Source organism: Pelodiscus sinensis, chromosome 23 (assembly GCF_052426305.1).
Source record: "Pelodiscus sinensis isolate ZL-2025 chromosome 23, ASM5242630v1, whole genome shotgun sequence".
NCBI lineage: Eukaryota > Metazoa > Chordata > Testudines > Trionychidae > Pelodiscus > Pelodiscus sinensis.
Genome location: NC_143074.1, coordinates 25,648,926 through 25,671,068, shown reverse-complemented (window position 1 = coordinate 25,671,068; position 22,143 = coordinate 25,648,926). Strand labels below are relative to the sequence as shown.

The 22,143-nt window shown below is 41.4% G+C and overlaps 1 protein-coding gene across 10 annotated transcripts in view; it reads left to right on the top strand.

Moving 5' to 3' along the window:
• Nucleotides 1–22,143, top strand: part of MAPKAP1 (MAPK associated protein 1) — a 176,417-nt gene that overhangs the window by 91,803 nt on the left and 62,471 nt on the right. For all 10 annotated transcript variants that reach the window (XM_075905711.2, XM_075905714.2, XM_075905710.2 and 7 more), the window contains 2 exons: nt 6,370–6,546; nt 18,706–18,815. In XM_075905711.2, the coding sequence (XP_075761826.1) occupies nt 6,370–6,546; nt 18,706–18,815 (287 nt within the window). The remainder of the gene's footprint in view (nt 1–6,369; nt 6,547–18,705; nt 18,816–22,143) is intronic.

The window sequence follows — 22,143 nt, the reverse complement described above, 5'->3', positions numbered from 1 at the left end:
GGAATGCCATGGTAGCATCCTGTCTGAGGAATAATATGCTACCATATCGTCGGGTACTAAATTACTCTGCATACATATGCAAAAGAGCTCAGCATTAGGGTTGAGCATGTCATCTGAACTTTGATATTTCCTGACTTTTGAGTGTGTCACTCTACAGATGTGATGTCCTTTTAGTGTTCTCATTAGTATTGAATAGACACCTGATACCAATGTGTGTGTGAAATATTTTTCAGTGTTTATAAAGAATGGACAACTATGGGGCTAAATGCATTTAAGATCTAAGGCACCCTCACTGCCCCCATCCTTCTGTGCAGGTGTTTAAAGTCCCCACTCAAATGAGGAGGAACATTGTGACAAAAATGCAAAAGTTGTCATAAAAATTCACTTTTATTTGAAACACTGAATAATGTTTTATTCTTTGATTGAGAAACCATTATATTGTGCATGAGTCCCTGTCAGCTGCTGCTGAAACTTGGCCTGAGTCGCCAGTGCAAGAACAGACCAACACATACTGTTGTCCTTTGAAGTTGTAAAGAATGTTGGTCTCTCGCTGGATTTTTCAGTGTTTGCAATAATCCTTGCACATCTCTTTGCTTGGCGTAGGGGGCAGGAAGGGAAGGCGAGGCTGGCATAAAAACTGAGAGGATGAAAAACATTGTGTGGTGTCTTAGAGAATTTTTTGTTTGCAACAGTAATATTTTAGTGGTAGGTCACACAAATTCGGTGAAATAGGTGCTTCCTGTCCTTTTAATCTGGACATCTTTTATTTTAGAATGACACTGTAAAGTCTGGAAAAATACTTGCCTAATATTTGCTACACGACAAAGGATGAAACAATCATGTAATATAAAAGAGCCTCCTCTGGTAGAAAAGTAGAATGACAGAGTAGAGTAAATGGTTTTGCTAATGACTCAAATTTCCATGTCTGTTCCTTGGTACTGGCATAGTTCTTGGAAATTTGCCCCTGCTACCATTTTTCAGGAATGGGTTTTTATTCATGAGTCCTCTGTGTATTTGTGCAGAGGTAGGCTGAGAACTCTGTGGGCATTCCTCCAATACTAGCAGAATTGGCAGGACAAGTCAGAGAGAGGTTATTCAGATTTACATGCAAATGCATTTATTTCAGATCCCTAAGTTTGCAGATGATACCAAGCTGGGAGGGGTTGCGACTAATCTGCAGGATAGGGTCATAATTCAAAATGACCTGGACAAATTGGAAAAGTGGTCTGAGGTAAACAGTGTGAAGTTGAATAAAGACAAATGCAAAGTGCTCCACTTAGGAAGGAACAATCAGTTTCATACATCCAGAATGGGAAGTGACTGTCTGGGAAGGAGTACGGCAGAAAGGGATCTAGGGGTTATAGTGGACCACAAGTTGAATATGAGTCAGCAGTGTGATGCCATTGCAAAGAAAGCAAACATGATTCTGGGATGCATTAACAGGTGTGTTGTGAGCAAGACACGAGAAGTCATTCTTCTGCTCTACTCTGTGCTGGTTAGGCCTCAATTGGAGTATTGTGTTCAGATCTGGGCACCACATTTCAAGAAAGATGTGGAGAAATTGGAGAGGGTCCAGAGAAGAGCAATGAGAATGATTAAAGGTCTAGAGAACATGACCTATCAAGGAAGGCTGAAGGAATTAGGTTTGTTTAGTTTGGAAAAGAGAAGATTGAGGGGGGACATAGACTCATAGACTTTAAGGTCAGAAGGGACCATTATGATCATCTAGTCTGACCCCCTGCACAGTGTAGGCCACAAAATCTCACCCACCCCTCCTAGAATAATCCTCTCACCTATATCTCAGATATTGAAGCCTTCAAATACTTCGAAGACCCCAAGATGCAGAGAACCCTCCAGCTGTGATCTGTACCCCATGCTACAGAGGAAGGCGAAAAACCTCCAGGGCCTCTGCCAATCTACCTGATAGCAGTTTTCAGATATCTAAAAGGGTGTCATAAGGAGGAGGGAGAAAACTTGTTCATCTTGGCCTCTGGGGATAGAACAAGAAGCAATGGACTTAAACTGCAGTAAGGGAAGTTTAGGTTGGACATTAGGAAAAAGTTCCTAACTGTCAGGGTGGTCAAACACTGGAATAAATTGCCCAGGGAGGTTGTGGAATCTCCATCTGTGGAGATATTTAAGAGTAGGTTAGATAAATGTCTATCAAGGATGGTCTAGACAGCATTTGGTCTTGTCATCGAGTCCCATCTCCTGCCCTCATGGCCTCTCTAGGTCCCTTCCAGTCCTAGTTTTCTATGATTATTAGCTGCCGTCTTTATTGTAGAGAGAGAGCAGCATAGAGAGGTGGATCTTCTCCCAGACTGAGTTTCATGGAGGTTGTTCCTCCCAATTCTTTTGAATGAACAGATGTGGTATTCCGGTCAGTGATGTATTGTTCTGACACAGGTGAAGAAATGTAGAAATAATTGCAGACACTGCTGTTCCGCTCATCAGTAGTAATCACCATTTGATCACTGTTTGATTAAGAAGGTGATTCTTGTTGTTAGTGTATTTTAAATGTGTGAGATGCAACCGATATCAAAGTCTCGGACATGTGTACTTTTTAAGAACACATAATACATCATATTGACCAATGTCAATAAGTGTAGTATCCCATAAAACAAAATTCCAGTGTCCTCGAAAAAAAGTGTGTGTCCTGGAAGTCAGTTAGCTTCTCCTCTCTTGGACCAATGAGAAGAGGTGAATTTCAGTGTCTCTCTTGGGGGTGATTGCTGTCTAGGAATGACCTTGGCCAGGGATGCTGTCAAATGCCACCAGATCCTGCTCCAGGGAGAAGAGCTAGTGGAAAGGCAGGGTGCATTGGAACCCACTTGCTGTGTAACAGCTGAGAACCCAGACTCTGGGATTCTCAGGAAGGGTAGAGTCTCAAAATTGCAATATCATTTCTTAGCATTTTTTCTTCGTTCTCTGTTTCTTTGATTCATTTTGTCAGAGCAGCTCAAGGTGTGCCCATAGGGAAGGGTCAATTTAACTGCTTTACAGAATAATCTCTAAATAAGGCAATGTGTATGACTAAAGTTTGGTAGCTCATCATCATCATCACTCATGTTATCCTAGCACTTATGAGCTCTCGTCAGGGACCACAACCCCATTTTGCCAAGTGCACGGAACAGGGGAAAAAAACCCCACAGAAGGTTCCTGCCCTTGTGAGCTTACAATGTAAAACAAGAGGCAGCCAGCGATTACAGCCCAGTGAGGAAACAATGGTATAGTATTTGTCAGCATTGGATATTCTCCCTTTCATTTTTGCTCTGAAACTAGTCATTTGACAGCTACAAGGGAGAGAATGAGGATCAATCGGAAGAAAGCACTAAAAGTTGTGTGGCTAATGCCAGTTTGTAATCTGGTATAAAAATACAGAAAATGGATGTGCTTGCTAATCAAACGAGCAGAACAATGAGAGCGTGCCGACCAATTCATTGTGAAAGTACAGCCCCACCTTCAGGAGAAGGCTATCTCACTGCCAATTTCTTTATCCTAAAATGTAGACCTAATAATCCACAATAAGTGAGCTGCTGTTGACAGCTCTGAGGATGTGCGCTATCCGGTTTGGCCTTCCATTTTGTAATTTTGTCTCTGCTCAGTGTCTCTTGATATGCAAGAGCCTTGACAGTTTTAGCAACCCTGTCCCTGGCCTCTTATATGTAAACTTCAGAATCAGAACCCACTGGACTGTTCTGCTGCTAACCACTGAAGGATGTGCTCTGCTGAGTCGGCCTTCAAAAAGGCATGTGGAAATAAAAACAGAGCGCAACAAACTTCAGTACTGCCGATTTATTTTAGATTTTTTTAAAAACCCTACAATTGGGTGCTCCTGCGGCTAAGCTCTTCATTCGGTCTACAATAAACTCTGATTTTCAGGACCTTCAGCATTTAACTGAGATTTGGGGTTTAATCTTATCTCAGTGTACATGGATTTACTAGTTAAATGCGTAAAATTTGTATGTATTAGATTTTTTTCCCCATAAGTTGCACACGGCAGTGTACTTAATAAATACGATATGCAGCTTCCCTAGTAATTGTTAGAACCTGCTCTATTTTATGCTAATATCTTGTGTGAATACCAGCTCATCGGGAACAGAGCAATGGCTTGTGGACAAACGTGGTATAGTAGACTAAATTTTTCCGCAGCTTAATATGTGTGTGATAAAGTATTTGCTCCAAGTAACCTCCAGCTCTGTAATTTGTCATTAATGTTTTGCTTGTCCTTTCTCTCTGGCAATAATAGAGATTGCCTGTTTTTAAACAAACGCAAATGCGTACAGCTAACGGAATTCTGATTTAGCTTATAAAAATAAGATGATTTCAGAGTTGTGCTGAACCTATATTATTCCTCAGAAATCTTTGTTTGCTCTTTGAGGAACCTGAAGCATAGTCAGTTTATGGCACGTGAAGGGCACCATGTTTGTGCAGCCAAGGAGGATACCTCTGGATTGAGGGCCATGTTTCAGCATTGATTGTTGTGTTGGGCACACCTACCACACTGAGCGCAGTGCTCTGACACATGCCTTCATCTCCCCCTAGCTTTAATGAGAATTATGCACATGTGGCAAGTACAAACCAGGCAATTAAATGGTATTTATACCTCAGGCCATCCATCAGGCGAGTTGTGCCAAACGACTAGGTTCCTGCCACAGCAGGGCTAGCAGTCCAAGGGCAGACACAGGAATGGCCCAGAAGAGTGCAGTACAAAGACGAGAGCCAGACGGGCCTTCACACTGAAATGGGCCATGCAATGAGGGACAGATTTTTTTTTATTAGCTTTATGCAAAGCAGGAAAGTGACTGTGCAGAGCTCACACTTCATTGTGTTGAAAGAAATCCAGACTGAAATGCATCTTTCCTGTCTAGATTTCTAACTGCTGTTGCCACTCTTACCTTTGATCAGCTTTCATAAAGTTTACTGCTTGTTCTTGAAGAAATTTAAAATTAGTTCTACAATGCAGAATCTGTTCTTCATAACAGTTCAGAGGCTTACAAACATTTCTTTTACAACATTGCAGAATGTACACAATTTACAGTGATAAACATTGCTGGATGACTTCCTTGTTAGCCCTCCATTTAGCAAATTTACAGTTTACATTAATATTAATGTGTCATTATTGCCTATTTTATATCATAAATATCATAGACATGACAATATAAATATAGATCACCTGGAGTAAGCACTCTCAATAAGCACAGTTGCAACCTAAGGTTTGTGAATTAATTGCGAAAATTGCAAATCAGGTAGTCAGCGAAATAATTCATTGTCACATCCAATCAATAAACTTTGTAAATCAACTCATTTAATTCAAAAAATGATCTATATAGATCAAGCGACCAATTAAACAATTAGCATACACTTTGCAATTAATTAATTTAAGCATCAATCATGCAATTAAAACTCCAAATTTAAACTGCAGAGTTTAGAAACATACTGCCATGTGAACACTGAGGCCATACTTCATGACTCTAGAACAAGACTGAACCCTGGCAGACTTTCTGTAACAACAGCTACAAATTTAGAGTTGAATAATACGAGCGTTGGTGTTTAAATTTTAATATGAAAAATGTGATAAAGAGCCAATATTGTTATGTCTTTTATCTCTGTAAAGCTAGATCTCTGTGATTTTAGCCTGTGGAAATAAAACCGATTTAGCTCTCTCCTCTCCTTCCACCCCCCAGCATGTGTCTGAGAACTACTGTTCTCTTTTTCAAGCATTAATGTATAATAATTTTTATTATTTTCATTATTTGGACTGTGTAGGACTTAAGTCTTTTGTGTACTTTTCTCCACAATAATAATTGCTTCAATGGAACACAACTTCTTGACTTTTCATGTAGATATTCCCTTAACATATTTTTGTTGCACTGTTTACATGTGTCCATACTGCACCATTTGAACATTTTTTTGTATTAATTTTTTCTCTGTTACTAGATCTAAAACAGAAAAACGTAGACATTACTCATTCAGATTTCATTCTAAAAAGTCCTAATAAAATATGTTTTCACAGATGGAAGAAATATTACTGACACTTTTTCAAGTCACATAACTTGTACAGAACTGGGAATATTTTAATTGCCGATCTCTCATTTTGCATACAAATCAGTTAATGTGAAGCTGTTCTGCCTTATTTGGATGTTTTCTTTTTACTGCTTTATCACATGATTATGCTAACTAAATGGCTTGAGGCTTGAACCTGTGTATAAATATTGTAAATCAGTGATATTTAGAGTGCCTTGATTTTGACACCACAGAGGTCTTCTGGTTTGTTCTAAACAGCCTTTAGCAACTGACACTAGACCATAGAATAAGGCTGGCTCATAGCTTCCCCTCTGAAATACACTTGCTCTTTATTTGTTTCAGTGACAATGTCAATGCCTACTGTCTCCATATTGCTGAGGACGATGGTGAGGTTGACACGGACTTTCCACCCTTGGATTCCAACGAGCCTATTCACAAATTTGGCTTTAGCACTCTGGCACTGGTTGAAAAGTACTCTTCTCCAGGCCTGGCAGCAAAACAGTCCCTCTTTGTTCGAATGTGAGTATTGACACCAGCTTTCTAAACTGTCTTAACCTCTGAGCATGGAGTTTAGCAAACGCTTGTTTTTCTTGTCCTCTCTGCTCTTAAGTATTTGAACTTTGCAAAACTCAGGTTTCAGGTGTATTTCGGAATCTTCGTTAGTAGAATACACAATCCTGTATAGATCGTGCAAAAAGGAAATGCGGCTCAGGCCTTCAATTTTACCTTTTTCTCAAAATGGCTAAAATCCAAAAGACAGTCTCTTTCTGGTTCTTACAGTGCATATTAAAATAAGCCACTCAATATGATTCACATAGGATGTGTTGGGCACTTTTGTGCTTCTACTACTAATACATATTTGGGTGATTTTTCACACTTTTGAGTTCACACCATTCAATTCGGTTTGTACACACCACTCCTTTGTGAAAAATAATTGTTTATAACTGAAATATAATGTGTTTTGAATTGCAAATTAAATAATACACTCTCCTGCACCAGTAGTTATAAGAGAACCAAACTTATAGGTTGGTTGTAGGTACTTCAACCTCAGCCTAGTACCTTAAATGATACAGTTATTTCCCGCTCTGTCATGCATAGAGTTTTTACTTACTGCAGAAAGAAATAATTTAATACTGTTTAGCACTGTGCATGGTAGCCGCTGTATGTTTAGTGCCAAATGCAGGTCAGTCATTGCAGCATCAAGTTAGTATCACAAGTCACATGTAAACAAAACAAACATTTTGTTTGCAGAAGTTTGTGTGCTTCAAAAAGAAACTGATAATAGATTTTTTTCCTTAATATTGGAAATGCTTCATTCAGTAAAATGTTGCCTTTGGGCCCATAGTCACAGCCAAAGAGGTGTTTCTAGTTGTGTTCTCCCGAATGCAGATAAGATGTATTACGTGTTTGCTTACTTTTTGGTGTGATGTCAGCTGTGCGCATTGTTCCTTGCTGACAGGTAGGATCCCTACCCCAAAGAGCATTCTCAGAAATCCCATGCAGTAAGCCAATATTGACTCCGCCAGTGGAACCCACTTCCCTAATTTTGCCTAGACTGTTTAGTTAGGCTGCATGCAGCTGTCATGTTCACGGGGAGGCAGCTCAGTTTGCCATCTCTGGTACTTTGCTGTTGGGAGACGTCTCCCCGAGCCTCATAGTCAAATCCTGTTAACATGTGTGCGCAATCACTGCAGCAGTGGTTGGCTGATTTCTTGTAGGCATCATGGCTGAGTTCTGGGAGGGATTTGAAAGGGAAAAGCTTCATAGCCCCACTGAGTAGTTCAGGGCTGTATCCATGAAGAGAATGAACAAGATCCTGTAGGAAAGAAAGCAAGTTTGAAGAATAAAATGATGGGGTAGCTCTCCATTCGAGAGCCAGGGGCAGGGTCTTTCTCACCTGTGAGGCAGAGTCTCCAGCTCTCGCGTAAAATATTCCGTGTGCTACAGCCATCCACTAGAGGCTAAGCATTCTGCCGAGTCCACAGAAGGAAGAGGATTCTTTGACATGGCTCATTTGTGTGTCTTGGGGCAGTGCAAAACAACAAATAATCCAAAACCAAAATAGGCTTTGGAATAAGAGGTGAATGATTTGCTTCGTTTCTTTTGCTTCAGCTTTCACGCACTTGCATAGAGTGCAGGAGTACATCTGAAAAGATAGGCTCCTCTTAAATACATGGCTTGATTTTCAGACAACATCCTTTTAAAGAGCATATCCTAATTTTCTTTCCCAGAACATGCTTTAAACAGAAATTATGCACTTTTTCCTTTTCTGTGCTGCTTTTCAGAAGGGCTAAACACGTTCAGACCATTCCTCCCTTCCACTTTGTGGGTGCACACACGCACTATTGCTGCTGCTGGCTGAACGCTCTCGTGCAAGTGGTGAGGTAGGGCATATTTGTGAGCTCTGTTGATGCAGTTGTATGGAAGAGGTATCACTAGTTCACAGGAAGTGCAGCTGGCTATTTTATAGAACAGTGATGCTCACTATTTGCAAAGGGGTGTCAAATGCCTAATGACTTAACAGGAAAAACCGTACCACATCGTTTTCCTCTAATGCTGGGGGTATCACTGGTTACAAAAGTAGATGCAGACTTCAGATTCACATGTGACTTTTGAAGTTAACGATGTCGCTCTGAACAAGTACGCTCTTACGTGAACTGTCACAAATCTCAGCTGTAACATGTGCACTGCTCTGTTTCTTTTGGAGGCCCCCGAGCAGGCTGTAAAAACACCCAGCCCATCTGTGCCACAACAACATTTTTTCTCCATCTAAAAGCCAGAGCCAGCATTAGTGGGTAGCAAGTGGGGCAACTGCTTGTGGCCCATGCCACAAGGGCCCTCACAAAGCTATAATGCTCAGGCGGGAGCCCCTGGTGGTGGGGCTTAGGGTTGTGGGCTTCAGTCTTCTTCCCTGGGCCCCAGCAAATCAACTGCTGGCCCTGGTTGGCAGGCCCCTGAAATCAGCATGTGGCCCTACGGGGGCCCGGGAACCCTGACTGAAAGCCACTGTACAAGAGCACAGTGAAAGAAAAGCCAGAACTGACCAGGGAATGAATAATTGGACTGTTCGCTTGAGTCTTCGAGAAGCAACTGTGTGATTTCTTTTCATTCTATTATAATTGCAACAATCTTCATGGTCCAGATTGTCACTGTCCATAGAAATGGAACATATGCGGTCTGCATAATTTGGAATTCGTAAATCTCACTTGATTTCTTTTTTGGCAATGGTTACTGTCTGGAGAGAGGAACAGTTTTGTCTGTTTAAAATGACAGAAATAAGCAAATAAGAAGTAAAAGATGGAAGTCCCTCATTGCCTGCTTTTAGATTTAAAAGGTCAGAGATCTCAGATATGTGCATTTGCACACTGTAATGTCTGTCTCTTGAAATGGAGCCAGAACAAGCTTTGTACCTACAGAAATATAGCACCGGTTTTGAAATGTGAAGTTCATTCCATTTGCTGATGACTTTAAATTTGAATAAAGAACTGAAGTCCTGTTTAAACAACGTCAGATTTGAAACTGCTTGTTTAATAAGCACATAACCTATACGAATGGGTGAGATCATCTTCCGGTAAAACCCACCCAAAGGTCCAATGGAGGCAGACACTCTCCTGGGGGAGCCCTTCATGGAATTCCTCCTCATGTCAGAGCCATTTTAAACCCAGGTGAGTTAGATCAATGGCTCAATACATTTCAAGTAATTTAAATCACTTGATTTTTTTTTAATAATTTCAATCATGCTGAATTTTTGTAAAACTAATATGAAAGTATGTACTCTTGGAACTTTAGATTAAAATTTATAATTAAATTATTGTTTTTAAATGCTACTTCTGACAGTGTATATTAATTTAACTTTACAAAACACTGACAATTAAAATCTGGATCCCCTGCCAATACTTTAGCAGGAATGTAACTTCACTTCTTCAGGACTACTCATGTACTGAAGTATTTGCAGGATCAAGGGGTAAAATTTTATTGTTAAAATATTTTATCTTAGCAGCGAAGACATCCTCATCCCAAAATAAAATTGTTTTGGTGTTATCAGTGAAATGTTACTTAAGTTTTCAGCACATGAACAAAGTAATGAGAAGTCTCTTAAACCCACCAAACCAAATTTTCCAAATTAGACACCTATAGATAGGCCCCTAAACCCACATTTCAGTGCCTGAGGATGGGGTTTTAAAAGTACCTCTGTGATTTAAGACCATGTAGCCCACTGATTGAGAACTGCAAAATCTAAGGATGGAGCAGAGCCAAGCCAAATGGTTTCCAGTGCCGGATTGAAGTTCAGTTTATTAAGGGGGCTGTTAACTTATCAGCTCTGTTTGAGGTGGCTCTTGCAGTGGGGGTGTTATGGAAGGCACTAGACTCGTCGCTTGCAGCACAGAGGTGCATTTTAAATGTGAAACTTTAGTAGATGAATTAATTTCTCGGTAGAATTTCAGATTTTACTAACAATTTGGACATTAAAGGAACAAATACAAACTTCGGCTAGCCACAGAAGTGTGTAAAACGGGGAGAAGGTAAATAACTAGCAACATTGTACATTTACAAAAAATCAAATTTTGTATTTTTTTGGTTTGATTTTTTTTATTTTATTTATTCCCGCCCCCCAGCTCCCTAATCTCTTTAATGGGGATGGGCCGTAGACCTATTGGGCATTAGGCCTGCCCCCAAACATTGAGCATTGGGACCTGCCCCAAGTGGCAGGGTTTCCACAGTGGCTCTGCTAGGACGCATTCTCCATGGCTGCCCTAGAGACCTCCCATCTCCTCTTTCCGCAAAGCCCTGCCCCTAGCAGGCTCTACAGGAATGGCCGCATGTTGGAGGCCAGTGAGCACGGACACTTGCTCATCCAGGCCACTTGCTGTGTGGCTTTTGGATCCCACAGCACCTGGGCCAGGAGAAAGTGCTGGCAGGCAACTGACTCTTGCCCCCATGCTGCTGCAGGAGGAAGAGGGGAAAATCAAAGTAGATAGGTTGAGGTCAGCGCTTCGAGCTGGAGATCCAGTCAGGTCCCATGGCAGTAAATACTTTACTGCTTGCTCAGGGAGACTAGCCATAGTCAAGTGAATAGTTTTCTCTGGCTATTAGGTAGACCAGTTAAGCAAGGTGGACCAGCAGCTCCAAATTGTAGATGGCGTAATGACAAGCCCACTCAAAGCGGTTCCCTTTAGGGAATACTCTGATACATCCTGACACTGGGTCTTCGCTGAGCAAGAAAACTGGAACTGTAGCTATGACCAGGTTCCTTTGGATTAATTTTTCAAAAACGGCCTGTGCCCTCTAGAAATCTGTACCCACTGCCTTGGTTTGGAACCAGCCAATAACTAAACCACCGTTCTAATGTCAGTGACACCCATTACAAATACTCCTGATTGTGAAATGGAGAGGCCTAAAGACTGGGGGAGTTCCCAAGTTCGTATGACTGGCGAGTAGCTATGAAAGAGACGTCTTTTTAAGAAATCAAACCATCCTTACTTGGTCAATTCTTCCATGTTACCAGTACCTTCCCATTAACTGTGAGTTTCTCTTGGTGGCTTAAGACGGGTGGGCAAGCGTTTTGGCCCGAGAGCCACATAGGGTATGGAAATGGTATGGAAGGCCATAAATGCGCAGTCAGTGGAGTTGGAGGGGGTGAGGGTTCTGCCCGGGGCTGTGGGCTATGAAGTGGGGCTATAAATGAGGAGTTCAGGGTGTGGGAGTGAGCTTCAGGCTGGGGCAGGGGTTGGAGTGTGGGGGCAGGGTGGGACAGGAGAAGTCACTGAGTAGGGTGTAGGCTCTGGGGTGGGACTGGAGATGAGTTTTGGGGTACAGGAGCGGGTTCTGGGCTGGGGCGAGGGGTTTGGAGGACAGGAGGGGACTCAAGAGTGGGACAGGGAGTTGGAAGTGCAGGGGAAAGTGCAGGCTCCAGGCTGCACTTAACTCCTCAGGGAGCTCCCAGAAGCAGCAACATGTTCCCTTTCTGGCTGGCTCCTACACACCAATACTGCCCCTGCCCACCTCCCTGCAAGCACCACCCTTGCAGCTCCCATTGGCCACAGTTCCCAGCCAGTGGGAGCTCCGGGGGCGGTGCTTAGGGCGGAGGCAGCGCACAGTCTTCTGGTGGCCCTTACACATAGGAGTTGGAGGGGGGACATGTTGCTGCGTCCAGGAGCCACGCAGAGAAGGGCAAGCTCCAAACCCTGCACTCCCCAGAAGCTTGCGGGCCAGATTAAAACAGCGGATGGACCACTTGCAGCCAGCAGGCATCAGTTTGCCCATTCCTGCCTTAGGAACTTGGCTTACACGGGTAGCTAATTTTTATAGAGACTGGGACTTCTGGACTAACAGGAAATAAACAAAACTAGTAATTTCTATCTGTCATTGCTAGCAACTTTCCCAATAAGCAAATGTCTGCGTGGTGTTCAGTTGAACAAGGATTTGGGTTGACAAATTACCCAAGAGAAATCTCATTTAAGATGGAAAAGATTATCAAAATGTTATAACCATCATTGAGCTATATTTCTGTAAGCAAAAAGTGCAAAGCTTTTTATTATAGGTAATACTGGGCGGGGGGGGGAGGGTTGGGGGGAGGTGTAATGATTTGTGAAATTACTTACAAATCGGCTACCCTTCTGAAGCTTTTCAACTATTGTCAAAGATTGAAGATTAAAATTAGAATTATTCTGTGCTTTCTCAGATCTAAAATTCTGATCTTTTCATTTGTTGCATGTCTTCTGTCTAGATATATGTAGTGTTTCTTATTTTTTAAAGGGATTTAATTTAGATTCTGCATCTTTCCTTTTCTGTTCTGTTAGTTCATATAATTGTATTTTTTCTTTTGTCTCTCTCTTTTCACATTAAAGTATTCTCAGTTGCTGCCATGTCAGACTACTGACTTACCATGTTTATTAAAACTGTATCGCTTACTGGTTAAAAAAAATGTGATGCATCTAAGAAGCTTCATGATGAAACGTGGCGTTTGATTTCAAGATCTTGCCCATGTGGTATGTTGAGAACATTCTCCAATGGTATGCATTTCACTGAGCCGACAGTTATGGGACCTTGCCAGGGACCCCATTTCAGCAGAACATATCTGAGCAGAAACAGTTTGCAGAACTTCATACACTTAAACTCTTTGCCAAGGCAAATGCTTAGCCACTTGAGTTTGTTATAAGTACCCAGTGGCAGTGGTTGGAAGTAGCCCACGGTTTGTTTTATGTCCTTAGCTGAATGTAAATGTCTTTGTGGTTGTACAGAGTAGTAAATAATTGAGTTTGATTAGGGAGAGGGGCCTCATTACGCCCCCACCTGTGCCCAGCTGGTAGGGGAGGGTCGAAATGAAGCCATTAGCTGTCTCTCTTACTGGCATCTCGAAGAGCTCAAATACATCTGTGTCTTATTTTCTTTTCTGGCACAATCAGTCGAGCAAGCTAAGCAGGCATGACCGAATTTGGCAAGTTCCAAGGACTCTGGCAAAGTTACACAAGGAGAAGTGGCTTCTAACTGCCCATTAGTCTAGCAAGTTATGTTTTTGGAAAGTGTTATGGAAAGGAATCCTTTGTCTGATGTCAAACACTGCATTCTCAAACAATCAGCCTTGATGTCGATTAGACTGTGTCAGGTGGAGTCAAACAAAGCTCTGCATTCATCTGAATGTGAACTTGTGTTTGCCGATGAAGTAATACCTGAAAGACTCACTGCCAGTGAGCCAAAGTTATTTAAAGTAATTCTGATACTACCCATTAGGCTTTGGTCTTCCTGAAAATGTTATTGTCGCAGCTTGACACACTGTGACTAATGGCATTGTTCAGGAGTGGGAGACTCTACTGCCATTTGGCTCCTAAATGGAATTTGGCACACAAGGCCTCTAGCCTGGAGCACGCTTTATTTTCCTGTGTTGTTTAAATTGCTTTGATCGTTATGGATTTATGTTTTCAGAGTTGCACTAGCTCCATACCTGGGAGAGTCAGATTGGAAACAGTCAAAGCGTAGGAAGGCTTCAGTGTGGTGCCCTTACAAATGCAATTCTGAGGCTAAGCATCGTTCCCCAATAGACCTATCCTCAGTTTTCATGGCCATGCGCATTAGCTACAAAGTGTATTTTATCACACATGTAAAGTGCAAATGTATAAAGGCTAATGTAAAGTGTCATAATATGGCAATCAGCCCCAAAAGCACATACAAGTCACAGGAGACTTACTTTAGACCCACAAAAGTGAGGCATTTTAGAGGCAGAGCTAAATGTAGGTGAACACAGTCGTTATGATTCACATTATAGTGCACTTTATCTAAGAAACTGCCCATCCTCAGTTAAGAACAGTGCATCAACTGGGATTTTTAGCATCAACTTTGATTTCATGCTCTTCCCCTGGAAAACATTGAGTCATCTCCAGTCATTTCAACCTTAAGTGCTATAGATTCCACCTCAGAATAGAACAAAAGTTGTTTCTACATGAGAGAGATAAAGTAGATGGAAAAGTTTACCCTTAATGTTGAGGACAGAAGGCTTTCCTCCTTTCCTCGCTGTTACTTTATGTACCTGAACTGAGCCCAAGGGTAAGATACTATATAAATCCCCCGCCTCTTCCCCCAAAAATCAACAGTGCAAGCTTTGAAGCTTTTGCCTTTCTTCTTGTTTCCATTTTCCTCGCCTGAACCTTGCCACCCTGGCTTCCGCGCTCAGGCTGTAAAGGAAGATGGAAAGCCAAGTTACCTCGGAATGATCACTATCATTAACATTCACGGGGGGTTCACTTATCATTCCTGACTGCACAGACATGGCAGCCGTTATGAAACGTCCACAGGTGTAGCACGATGATACATATTGCATTGTGCCACAATGGATTTATGTATTCTGTAACAAAAGAAAAGTGTAATGAAAAAATACAGAAGGTAATCCTTTATTCCTCCACTGCACAATTTATCAGTAATGCCTGTGGATGATAAGTGCCAGGGATTTCCTTTGCTTGATTTAACCTTGTCACCTGGGTATGATTTCGTAAAACGACAGAAAAATACAGTCTACGGAATTTCTTTGGCTCTGTGGTTGCTAAAGGTACTTTTAATTGATAGAATAGTCTCTCTTGGCCTGCCCCATGTTTTCTAGCAGCTTAAAGATAATTTCCTTGGTTTAAAATAATGGTATCATGCAATAGTGAGTTAGGTTAAAATGTATGTCATTGGAACACCTGCTTAAACAAATGCTGGATAAGGTACAGCTATTAACGAGGACACTTGATGTACGGTACCAATATCGGAAACGACTGAGAACCTGGCAGTAGCCCGTGAAATGCATTTCCGATCACAGTAGCACCTCTTCTGCTCAGGTGGAAGAGAGTGGCAAAGTGTGCTGGCCAGCAAGCGTGGCTGTGGGGATGAGTCCCCGTATCACCAGCCAGGTGGAAGGGGCAGTGCTTTTCCACAGCCTGAGAGTGACAGTGAAAAGGGATCATGCTTCTCTTCCACTGGTGCATGGGAATCGTGGCGTGACACACTGGCCTCGCCCCAAGTTGGCGGCAGAGATCTGTGGTTTCACTGCCTACGATCATGGGCCATTGAGGTTTTACTGTATATTGTCAGAGAAGAGCAATGGTCTTTTATTTCACTAAAACAAAGCAAGAAAATACTAGTAAGTCTGAGCCGCGAGTGGCATTTCAATCATCTTTGGCATTATTCCATAGCAAATATCCAAAAGTTTACAAATGTGGGGTGCGCTTTACATTTCATGGCTCTTGCCAAGGTCTCACTCACTGAATAGCTCACTAAATATAGTAAAACAGAGAGGGCTCTCTTCTTTTGCTTTGATCAGTAAAATAAACTTTTAAAGATTGTTCTGGGATGGGATCCAGCTTTTGAGGCAAAGAATGGCTGTGGTTCTGCCATGATTTAGTAAGAGAATGTTCAGTAAAATTACTTTGACAGTTCTCAGGCCAGCTGCTCGAAAGGAAAGACTTGACCAAGTTAAACTGGACTGAAACACTAGCAGGATCAACAACAGATTTTACTTTTTAACAGCTGAAGTGACAAGAATTAAAAGTCTGTTTTCCATTTTAGGGAGACCCAGAGAGATCTTAGAACTAGCAAACTCAAATCAGGGCATCAGTGTTTAGTTGCCGTTGCTTATTTCACTCCCAGCAGGCAGCTTGATTTCTTCTTCACTTAGATTGAAGACTTTAGTTTGCTTATGAGAACACATTTAAAAAAAAATTTAAGTCCACAAGACTGGTCATGTCCCTGACCTTTTTTTTAACTTTTATTTTGAACTCGTTTTTCCCCATTTTTTTTTAATGTTTTGATTTGCTTAGAGGTTCTTTCTGTACTATGGAATGTTGTATGACGTATCTGAACAACAGACCCCTCATGCAGGACAGAATTTTCACCTCTCCATTGGAGTGTTCATCAGCCTTATTGCTTTAAAATGCTCTACAGCCTCCTTTTGCAGCATATCGCTAGCACACGCCAGATAATTTAGAAATGTAAAAGAAGGAGTTTCCGTTCCTAGAATTGTAGTGTTTTGGCACATACTCCAGCTTTTAACCAGAAAAACCACAAAGCTTTCCTCAGTAGATAAATCCAAACGAGAGAGAACTGTGAGGAACTTGTGGGAGGGGTCTAACAAAGCTAGGCAAACGGGCTGCACAATGTTGTGTGGATAACTGTAGTGTGCATTGAAAGGAATAGCTTGAATTAGTCACGTGCATTGCAGGGTTTTAAATTTAGTGAAAACCTCTGCTCGGTATGTGGCAGCAACCAAAAAGCAAGCAAAATGTTAGGCTGTTTTAAGGCTGAAAATTCTATGATGGTACAGAATTCTGGTATGATGGTACAGAATTCTCCCTCATTTTGCCTGCTGTATTCAATTCTGCTCACTCCATACAGCACCAATAGAAGAGGAACAAACTTTAAGAGGCACTGAAAAAAGGGTAGATTGAAAAGATTAAGACTGTTCAGAGAGGATAGTTATATACAATAAGGAATGGTATAGAGAAGGTAAATGTAACATTCCTGTTTACACTGTCCCCCTCCCTTTGTTCTTTTGTTATGAAATGAAATGGGCAGGTAACGAATTTAAAGCTGATTAAAAGGACATAGTTTTACATAACACAATTTTGAAACTCGCTGCCACAGGGCTTCACTTAGGTCAAGAGCCTCTTAGAATTCCACAGAGACTTAGACATTTTACGTGGCTAATGAGAAGATTCTCAGAAGCAGGTTTTTAATGTAGTCTGATGACAGTGGATATGAACCCACATGCTCCAGTGCATAAGCCATCCCAGTAACTGCCTGGATTTAAAAAGAACTTCCCCTACATTGGTAGGTTATTCCATACTTATCCACTGTAGGGTTTCTTGCGCCTCATCTGCAGCCTCTGGTACTGGCCACTGTCAGAGAGGGGCTACTGGGCTACTGTGCTGATCTAATCGGATATGTTAATTTCTGTGTAATGAGGTATTTCCCCACTTCCACGCCTTACTTTGTAGGGTGACATGGGAAGAGAGACCATGCTTGGCCACATTTGTTATGTTTGTTGTAAGAGCAGTATACGTGGATTCCAAACCTGAGGGACTGGTCTCATTACAGACGTGGGCATGCTCATTCTGGGCTGGGTCGGTCTCCGAGTGCAGCTGTGGTTGTGGTTGAGAAATAGTGTGAGATGAGCAAAAGTTCTCAGTGATCCTACTAGGCTGTTTTGCAGCATAGGATAGGGCTTCTACAGTAACGGGAACTGATTTCTCCCCAGAGGTAGTGTCATCCCATAGCGCTCGGTTTGGCCCTGTTGATAATGACCTGACTCTGGATGGGGTGGTTTTTGGCTGCCCGTTAGTTTTAAAATATTCCTTCTATGCTGTTCATCTAGAATGGTGTTTCCTTATTATAATGTTGAGTAGCCCCAGAGAGAACTCCTCCCTCTCTTGTCTAAATTGCCTCATGGAATAAGTTTCTTCCTCACAGTGCAGCTCTTTGCCTATGTGTGCCCAGATATTTGCAAAGTTTCCTTCAGTGACATCTGCTGACACAAGCAGAGATTGACAGCAAGGTCCAAGGGGCAAAATTTACTGACTTACCGGCCAGGCACCTCTCATGACATTGCCATCTTCTCCACCATCAGCGTCCCTTCTTCTCTTGCCATACTCCATGCTCAGAGTGGCGCCAAGAGCCCAGCGAATTAACCTGTTTTCACTAAAATCCCTCTTCCAAATTTGTGTCCCAATGCTCACAAGAACCAAGCAGCAGAGACATTCCTGTTCCTGACTACAAAGCTGAGCCCTTGGTTTTCCCTCTCAGCTCTTTCGTTGCTCATTGGTTGCATCCTGTATGAAAGAGAGATGGCAAGCGGTCTGAGCGAGGGGCCAGCCCCTGTGTAGTCTGAGGCACCCAGCACGCTTTGACTAGCAATGAGAAATCAAGGAGTTCTGCATCTCGGTTCACTCGATTCCCTTTCTTAAGGTCAAACACAAAGTGATCTGAAATAAAGATGATGAATTTGGGTACCCAGAGCTTTCTCACTTTTCTCTCTGGAGCTTGCTTAACCTCTCTGGTTGTGTTACAAGGATGTTAACCTTTCTGGTTAGTTCATTGGTACACCCAGTAGATATTTTGCTCACTACCCTTACGTGCAGTAAGGATTGCAAAAAACTGTTACAGTGACTGTTTTGTAATAACAAGGGGTGCGTGTGTGTGTGTGTCTTTCAGAAATGCTGCTCATGGATTCTCACTTATTCAGGTGGACAGTATGAAGGTCACCATGAAGGATATCTTACAAAAGGCCTTAAAGCGGAGAAAGGGATCGCAGAGGGGTTCAGGTGGGATACTTATTTTGCTTTCTGTAAAGAGATGTTTTGTCATGAGTATTTCTCCACCTCTTCCCTCCCCCCCCCCAACCCCCGTAAATCTATTTCTTGTAACTGTCCTGCAAAATATAAATTTTTGTTCAGTTAATATTGTGATTTTTAGCACAGCTTCAAAACTGCTCTGTTCACAAGTGGATACAGAAAGGAACAAAAGCTTTTCAGATGCTACTGGAAAATGCTTGCAGTGAGAGAATTAGACAGTGTTTCTTGCAAAAGCCATATAGGTGGTATCAGTAATGTTTGTATGTTATGGCAAAGACACTTGCATTAAACACCAGTGGTACCATGAAACGAACTAGAAACATGATCATACCTTTGCTTCTTACTTTTCTTATGTCAGGCACAGATATTTAATGTGACTTAAAACAAGTCCTAAAAATACAGCAGATTGTAACTAGGGTAGAAATAATGGAAGAATTAACTTTTTGCAATACTATCAAAATACTGTTGCTCTTATAACTAGCTTGGATATACTGAAAGTAGGACAGAAGAAAATAGGTAATTCTCTCACTGTACTGCAAAACAATGCTTTCCGTGACTATAAATATACATTCACATATATATTAGTTGAGATATTTTTAAAGTACAAGGCTGAGAAATCTGTCCAGCAGCAAGAAATAATTATTGTGAGAAATTGCCCTGAGTCTTGTCATGCCACAGAGAACTTTAATATAAACCTATCTATATACTCAGTAGAGATCAGTATCTTGGCTTTGTAAATGAATGAAACCTCCTTATAGAACCCTTAGTTTTAAGTATGTGAAAATAAAATAAACCTTTTTCTGTTTAGAGAAAGTAGTTTGGTGCAGTTTTCTTTTAAACGAGTGTATAATCTGTCACAGATTTAATTAGCTATCTTCAGATGAAAGCTGAAGTTTTAATAAAAGTTAGGAGAGATAACACAGTGAAGGACACGGATGAGCTGTCTCAAGGCCATATTCCAAGGGAACGATAAGAGCTGTAAAAAATGGCAGAGGAGAGCAATTGAATGAAGCAATGAAAATCTGATTCTCGTAAAAAGAGAGCGAGAGAGAGATGCTGGTAGGGGCGGTTGTAGATGAGACCTGCTAGCGTCTGCAAGCAATTTGGCTGCTTGCCAGGAGTCATTGTTCACCCTCAGCTGTGGCGGCTTGGTCCAGATGTGCCAACTGCACGTTTCGGCTTTTGCCAGCTGACTGCGCCGTTTGATAACCAGCTCTCTGGATGCCCATCACTGGCCGCAGAGATAGAATTAAATGATGATGATCTTCCCACAAGTTGGGAGAGGAAACAATGCATATAAATCTTGATTTCATCTCAGCGTGAGAAGTCTTTATCCATCATCACTCATAATGAACAAGTCGTTAGCTGCGATGAATGGTGCCCTGCTTTTTTTCAAACATCTCTTTTGTTCATTTTTTGGGTAACTTCTGTGTATTTGCTGGGGGTCATATTTCTCCCCTAATAGAAGGGTGGCTACCCTAATCTTTAAATTGCTGTCCAACCCCATGTATTAAGTACTGCTCTTTTTTCTATTTGAAATCAGGTTTTGCCTTAATTCTGCTACTTAGGTTCCATAGTTCCAAAAAGGGAGTTTTTTTCCTTCCTCTAAGACTTTGATTCTCTTGTCATGATACCTCAGCATATAAATTGTAAACCTTGAAACCACTTAGATGCACGTATTGCAAAGTATTATGCTATTCTGAAATAGGTATATTAAATTTATGAGGCTTGAGAAGTACATAGCAACTAGTTTGAATGTGCATTTCTTATAAATACAACTTTTATTCACGTGAACTGCCACACGTCCTCATCCAGTGTATTTGTGTGTCAGCCAGGTCTATAGTAGGTTCTGATTCTGAAAATACTTCTACGCAGACTCATTTTTAATCACCTAAATAGTTCCATTGACATCAGCACAATTTAAAGGTAGGCGTGTGCGTAAGTATTTCCAGTACTAGAGCCCAAGATTGTAAACTTCATGAAGCAGATCCTCATTCTCTCTTGGACTGTGCTGAGCTCCATAAATGCATTTATTTTGCTCTATTTTAAAAACATGTCGTTACGTATCTAGCCTTAGTTCAAAACACCGTGATAGAGTTGCTTAGTTTAAGGGACTCCTCTACTGGGGTATTAGATTATTAATACACCAATATATGAAATAATACAATATACTTATTTTTATTAAGTATTAGTGTTGTACTTCCAGCCCTGCTCAACACTGCAGCTTGTCAGCTAACAGATTTCTCTTTATCTTGCCAATATAGTCTTTGAAACAGCTCAGTATTGCAAACTATCAGCCATCTGCTCTGTCTGAGCCTCTTGCACTTCCCTCTTGATCAAAAACACGTCATTCATGGCCACTGTGCTGTTAGCACTGGGAAGGCGAAGGCAGCTAAGATTACAGGGCAGTAGAACTCAGATTGCTTTGGGGATCAACAAAGATGTATTGGGATCAGCTACGATGGAGCAGAAAAAGATTTAGAATTTACTCTTTCTCTGACACCAGATTTTTCAGTTTGAGTGAATGTAGCTCTGATATTTTCTCTTGAAGACACAGAATAAATGGAATTTAAGCTCATAAACTGTCAACACAGTAAGATGCTGTGTGTATATGAGTTCAGTCTTACATAGAAGATTGTGATTAGTGTTCCCTTTAATGTTTCCATTCATGTGTGGAATAAATTTTGTTGTGTACCATGGCAAGTGCAGTTGTACACCACCAATAGAAACACGCTGTCACCTGTGGGTGCTCTGCTAATCAGCTGGGCGGCATTTGACTCGATCCTGGATGGCTGCCAAAGCGCTCAGCTTAGAAGGGACTGATTGTTACGTGTCAGTTTTCAGTAAAAGCTGATGATAGAATTTAATTTAAGAAAAACATTTCCCCCAGCGGTTCAGCAAGCCCCTCCTTTCAGTGCAATCCCTTGTTTTAAAAAGAGTTTATTTGTTGAAATACTGCTAAGGCTCCACGCATTTTTAAGTTCCTTATCAAAAGTTTCTCTCTAAATTTCCATGTTATTACTGACTTGCATGACAATTTCAATCATCCTGCATTCATGAAAAGGTGGAAAGTTTAGTGGCATATTTCAGATGGAGGAGAGATTATTGAATGGCTGTAATATGACCAAGAAGTGGACATTCCAAAGATAGAAGAGTTAAGTTTAGTTCCTGAATTACTTTTCTGTAACGTTTTGGTTTCTGTTGGTAATTTGAAGAATACTTTCATTACCCATTCAGAACAAATATTCCTGGATTTTACTAACTGTAATTTGCAGGTGGCTGTTGGTTTAAGGCATTA